The sequence below is a fragment of the Trypanosoma cruzi genome, genomic scaffold, assembly GCF_000209065.1.
Source record: "Trypanosoma cruzi strain CL Brener 1047053516843 genomic scaffold, whole genome shotgun sequence".
Taxonomy (NCBI): domain Eukaryota; phylum Euglenozoa; class Kinetoplastea; order Trypanosomatida; family Trypanosomatidae; genus Trypanosoma; species Trypanosoma cruzi.
In genome coordinates, this window is record NW_001849259.1 from 1 (window position 1) to 6,480 (window position 6,480).

Consider the following 6,480-nt stretch of genomic DNA (forward strand, 5'->3'; position numbering starts at 1 on the left):
CTAACCCTAACCCTAACCCTAACCCTAACCCTAACCCTAACCCTAACCCTAACCCTAACCCTAACCCTAACCCTAACCCTAACCCTAACCCTAACCCTAACCCTAACCCTAACCCTAACCCTAACCCGCGCGCTCAACCATACAAATTGGCCATGGCAGATGGTCGCGCCCGGCGCTCCGGTAAAACACGCCCAGCACTCATATAACGAAAAACATGCTCAAATACACCCCACAACGGCAATAACTCCACACTGAGAAGACGCGGCCTTTCACAGCAGTTGCGGCTCACGGTTTGCATAAACTGCGAGACGGCAGCCACACAACAAACCCACACCGCCACCGCCTCCAGTTCAATCCCACGGCCAACGATACAGCCACAGCCCGCAGACAACGCACACCGAGCAAGCAATCACCCAAAGTGCCACACGCAGAAGCGGATCCTCATCCATCCATGATGCGGCGTCTCACCCCACGCGGTCACACGGAGCACACCGGTTCCTCAATAAAACTTATGCTTCGTCCATCCCTTAAAAATGCTTCTGTCAGTGATGGGAATCAGAACACAATAGAATAAAATGGACAATGCAATAACGCCGTGACACCGCCAGCCACAATGATTCCCAAATACCCTGCAATTCTCCAATCATGCCTCTTTTGCACACACACAATTAACACACTATAAGAAAATCACCCAATACTTTTCACCAGAAACCAAACAACCCCTTTCCCTCCCTAATTTCTTCGGTCACTGTTATGTTCGATAGCGTTGGACATTTTGGCATTTGTGTTCGGTGCTGCCGCATGGGACTGGTGCACCCTCACCGCATGCACACACAAGCATCCAAAACTATATAACTCCCACAATATTTCTTTACCACAAATCAAAATTGCCCTTTCCCCAATTTGTTTTCCTATTTCGACGGTTCTTCCACACTTCGGAGTGCTTCGTCACTTCTAAAGTCTCTGGATGATATTGACACTTGGTACTGGCGCACCTCTTCCTTCCAGAACGCCGAATCTCACGGTTTTCATCGCGGCTCACATTATCAAAATTTACAACATCACATCTCCGCCAGCCATTCATCGGCGTGCTGTCTGCGTGCTGCACATAAATAATATCCCACGACATGTCTCGAGATAACTCCTCCCAACCACTAAAATATGCCGCCAGGCACTCAGTGAACTGCCGCACAGTGCTGGCTATCGTGCGGTGCCCACCCGCCGTAGTCATCCGCAGCCCAACCAGCGTCATTGGATTTGAGTCCACAAAGAAAAAGCCGTCTACCAGTGGAACGCTTTTGCCTTTAGGCTCGTACAGCACCCAGTGGTCCATAGCAACCGGATTGGAAAGGCGTTCCGGTGGCGGCAGAACCTCTTTTCTGGTGAAGCTCTTGTCTGAGTGCTCTTTCAGCGCACAGCTGTGTGACTCACGTCGTCCTGGTGGCCTCAGTTCCTTGATTTTAAGTCTTATCGCACGCAGTAAATCCTCATTCAAAAATGCGGATACGGCACACTTTCCAATAAGATATGGTGGGGCATAATCCCAGAACCTCAAAACAAAAAAAATAAAATCGGACTGCTTCATTTCACTCTCCAACCTGGACAATGTTTCACCTTCGAGATGGGGAGATACCAGCAAATTCAGAGGCGATCCAATGTTGTTTCCTCGTCGTACTCGGACAACCCTCACAAGCTTTCGAGACAAGTCATTGTCATTGGACGAGTAACAGCAGCCAATACCCAAATTACGCTCTAATTCAGAGGCGGTCGACCCATCCACGGCCTGCTGACACGCCTTAATGCGGTCATCACATGCCTGTTTGCCAAATATGAAGCGGAGAATTGGTCCCACGTTATTCATGCGGCCCCTCACCTCCTTCCAGTATTCCGCTTGCTCCTGCGGAATCTGATTGCGCTTCATCCAAATGCACATTGCCCTCACATCGTTTTCTTCGGGACAATTCGTTACGATTGCAGTAGCGTCCATTTTTTTTGTCCACCGTTCATTTTCGTTTTTGTCTGGTGGTGTCACCACAATCATGCCCCATCCCTTGCAAGGCAAACCGGCAGGCGGTTGACAACCCTTCAATGCCACGTCGTAGATAAAATACCCCTTAAAACCCCACGCAAAGAAAAAATTTTTACAACATCCTCAATCCTGGGGTCACCCTTGTACGTCGACACCGTTTTTGTGATCTTGTCAAACAGAAATGCTTTTCTCCCAATAACGTACGCAACCACTTGGAGTCTCTCCGCATCGCAGTGCAGCAGCTGGTAGAGGAGGTACGAGCCGGCATTCATCGATTTCCCGATCCCGGGCGTCCCAATCAACACACGCTTCTTGGGCTTAAAGTCGGTCCCACCGCGAGTGCTGAACAATTCGGTGAGATCGCCCTTGACGATCTGCCACACTCGATCCACCTCACAGTTCACATAGCAGTCACGAATGGAATTATTCTCCTCCCACGAGTACGGCCATCCCCTCTCCGAGGTGAGCACCATCAGCCTGGGACGTGGTGCCCCGGATTGCTCCACACCGTCATCCTTTTCGAGGGTTCGGCCAACTGCCTTGTACGTCCATGACTGCGGTGGTTCCCCCTCCCTCACCTCCAGTCCCGTCTCCTCGCCGTCACATACTTCCAAGACATGATGCCACCTCGCATTGTACACAGACTCGTACAATCCCTCCAGTTTCATCGGTGCACTCTTCGTCATTGGGCTCATCAATTCAATGAAGGCTGCATCCAATAAACGTATGGTGAGGTTATGAGCATTTGCTTTTACCTCCCCGGCAGCTAATGACCACTTCAGTAGATTGCTGACACCTTTCTCGCAAAGCCTGCGTACAGCTTCTTCCAAATACATTTCCTCCCTCACAGTCCCCTCCATCCTCGCATAAGCATCTGATGCCTGTACTTCGACCAATACTCCCGCATCGTGGATATACCTCGTGGGATCACTAAAAAAATCCTCCAACAAGACATCCTGATTGGCGCGCAAAATGCCTTTGCCGTCCATTTCCAGCGTAAGAAAATCATTCAGCTTCATGTCCTTGACGCAAACTCTTCCTTTAAACAGTACATCTTCGACCGTAGTAGTTAGGGTAAATTCTAATTGTTTTTCCCGCCTTGCCCTTTCTCCTGCCTCACGCCTCGCTTCACTCAGTACCTGAGTGAGAACTCCGTTTAGTTTTCTCCTTGCAAGTGGAGCGACCGTATCCTTTCCTTCATAGTCCCTCCATTGCTCGAGAAAGTGCACACCCTTGTGATGAAGTTTGTACACCTGGTACTCTGTTAAATTAAAAATTCTTCCAAGAAGCCGCTGGTCTTGTACGTAAGCATCCGGCTCCTGAACAAACACCTGCATCGTCACATTGGAGTCTTCACCAACGGCCGCCCTACCGCCAACATAATTCCGAAGGAAATTATTCAGCTTCATGTCGGTCCTGTTAGTGCTTCCCTCCAGCAGGATGTCCTTCACGGTGCCGTTCATGGTAAACTGTTGTTGCCGCGCTTCCTCCACTCTTATGTGTGTCGCAGCGGGTTGATCTGTCTCACCCTCAGACTCCGGCCTCGCTCTCCTCTGACGAACTCCCTGCGGCGCGGCAGACGCTCGACTCCTGGCATTGCCACCTTGCACTCTATTGCGCTTTGGAGGCATTTTTTCCCTTTGTTTTCTTGGTTGGATTAAGTTAAAGCTGAATACTAGCCAACAAACGAGAGAAGAATAAAAAAGAAAGAAGATAATCAAAGGAATGACTGGCAGCCAAAACAAGAGACTCATCCACACAGTGTGACGGCACAGCAGACGCTTGATTTCCAGGCATTGTTTACCTTTGATTTCGTAGTTGGGTTGAGTTAAAAATGAATACTAACCAGCAGTCAAAAGGAAGACTATAATAAAATACGCACAGGAATGACTGACAGCCTCAGCACGAGAGTCACCTACACGGTGTGAAATGCACACAAAATGCACAAGGACCGCCGCAACGACGGCGAGTGAATGCCATTCACCCAGCACAGTGTTGGAGAGAGCCAACAACAACAACAACGTGGTGCGCACGGAGGGTTCGCCCACGCATCCCGTTCGTTACGGTCCGCACCCCTGTGGCACCGCCGTCACCGCACACACTTGACAAAAGGACGTGGGCACATAAACTTAACAAACACACAAAAGTTGGAGAAATCGGTGCAGCGGCCACACGCAGGAACCCCAAATCGTAAACTCCGCAACAGCGATGCATCATGGCAGTTTCCCCACACAAGAAAAACGAAAAAAACAAATTACATGCTTTATGAAAAATTCCCGCAATTCGCACAGCACAAAAGAACCATAACGCTCCCTTTCTTACTGCATTCGCCATTCATATTCCCAATGCGTAACCCTGCAGACATTACCCCTCCATGGTAAAAACAACTGCCTCGTTGTGGTGTCATCGCGCAGCCATCCGCCTGAGTAAGAACGAGAAGAAAATCAGGCGTCCGTCCACCTGGAGGGAGGGAGGGACTCCACCGCAGTGTCCTCCATGACGCAGACACTCCGCGGTCAGTGCCCGGTGTCGTGTGCGGAGTCCGCGAGGAGGTTTTGGGCACGCCACTGTGCCACGCGTCGTGTCCCCTCGGAACGTAACAGCAGACATGTTCTCTTCCGGTCGCACTCGTGGCGGTGGTGGCATCCACTGCCTCGTTGCGTGCTGCTGGCGTCGACTACGATGCTGCGGTGTGATAGAGGGTGCCCGGCACGAGCGGTGCTGGGCTGGGTGGACAGTGCCCTCCGCGGCGAGACACCCAGCGCGACCCTTGACCGCTGCGCTCACGCAACTCCCTCCACTCCTCTCCCTCCATTCGGCAATCACACAGCCGCCGGCACATTGTCCCCGAAACAACACACACGTGAAAACGTGGCAGCATATTCTCCGAGAGAACAGAGTGACTGCCACACGCTGCGGCCATCGTGCCGACAGGTGTGCCCTCGGACAACTTTGTTTTGGGGCCACACGCACACCACGCAGGGATCACCCACAGCAACGCAAAAAAAAAAAAAAAAAAAGAGAGAGCCACGCACGTGAAAGGACAGAAAAACACGCAGCAGAGGTGCAGGACGGACAAAGAGGAGAAGAGAAGGCCAATAAGGCTCGAGATGGCACGGCAACCCACAAGACGCTTAAAGAAACAAAAAAAAAAAAAGTTAAAAAAACAGAAATTAAAACGCAAAAAACAGTCCCCTTGAAGAAGTTTTTCACGCTCACAAAAAACAAGAAAATTGAAACGAAAAAAAAAAGATTCCTTGAAGCAGTTTCCACACCCATAGAAATATAACAAAAAAAGAAAAAAGAAAAAAATCGTGACGAAAAAAAACAAAAACAAAAAAAAAACACGTGTATATTCTTCCCGCAAAAGTAAAAATATATTTGCTTCAGCCGTTCAGCCTCCTGGTGTCCACACAACACCCACATTTCATTCGGACATTCAGTGCGTTGCTGCACATCTTAAATCCCTTCTTCACCGCACCATCGTCGTGGCGCTCAATGCCGACTGCACCTGTCGTCGGCCGACGGAAACACCAAAGACATCCCGCCAATCTCAAAATATTCCACTATACAAAAAAAAACAAGCATATAAAATAAAGCAAAAACAAATACCTCGCGGTGCAGTCCCAGGAGGGAGAGCACGCCATTTACATAGCGACTTGCACGGACAGAAAGGGGTAGTCCAATCGACAATAAAAACGGATAAAACAAAAGTTGCATCCACACAAAAGTCAATTATTTCGAAGAGTGAGTGGAGAGATACATATAGCTCCCGCTGGTGGCAGGAAATCCTCACTGCGATTTCTCATTAAATGGCCGCAATGCCCCACATCCCCAGCAGAAGCAGCAGCACCCGAGACATACCTTCACGCATGGAGCCGTCACCGCTTCTTTTTTTATCTTCACCGTCACCGCTTCCTTTTTTATCTTCACCGTCACCGCTTCCTTTTTCTTCTTTGGGTTTCCTTTCCTTGATTGCATTCATCTCAGTGGAATTCAGTGGGCGGTTGTACAGAAAGACGTTCGCCACCGTCACAGGAGAGTTTTTTATACCGCACGCGCCAAAGCAAAATCTTAAATACTCAAGTGGCCTCTCACCTGTTAACGGCAATTCTTCCTCCCCCAGCGACTTGCCATCAACGTACACGGAGATCTTGTTACCTTGCAGCATGAGTGCCACTTGGTATTCTTTCTTCGGCTCCCAAGTGCCACTTTTTGTTGTCTTCTTGCTTTTGAATATAGTTGCCCATTCTTTATCCGCGGTATACAAGATTCCCATGGTAAGCGGGGAATTAGTTTCCCCCAACGCCGCACCCAGTAGAGGAGCGTCCTCACTCGGAGCCTCTTCGATGGTCACCGACGCCACAAGCGTGAAGTTGTGGCTCAAGGATATATGACGCACATTATTAGCCCAAGTGTTCACAGGCCACATTGCCCTGGAGTCAGGCTCC

General features: G+C 49.8%; 1 protein-coding gene and 1 pseudogene across 1 annotated transcript, besides 5 other annotated features; both read right to left on the reverse strand.

The window, feature by feature from the left end:
- Window positions 1–127: a microsatellite.
- Window positions 1–6,480: a sequence feature (areas not merged during assembly with more than two copies in the genome that could not be assigned to a particular haplotype).
- Window positions 125–304: a repeat region.
- On the reverse strand, window positions 874–3,660 carry Tc00.1047053508449.20 (annotated as a pseudogene).
- Window positions 5,166–5,217: a sequence feature (A-rich).
- Window positions 5,320–5,374: a sequence feature (A-rich).
- Window positions 5,838–6,480, reverse strand: Tc00.1047053508449.31 (trans-sialidase, putative; the record flags this gene model as incomplete). Its single annotated transcript, XM_799596.1, has 1 exon — window positions 5,838–6,480. A coding segment is annotated over one exon (643 nt), but the record flags the coding sequence as incomplete, so codon positions are not given.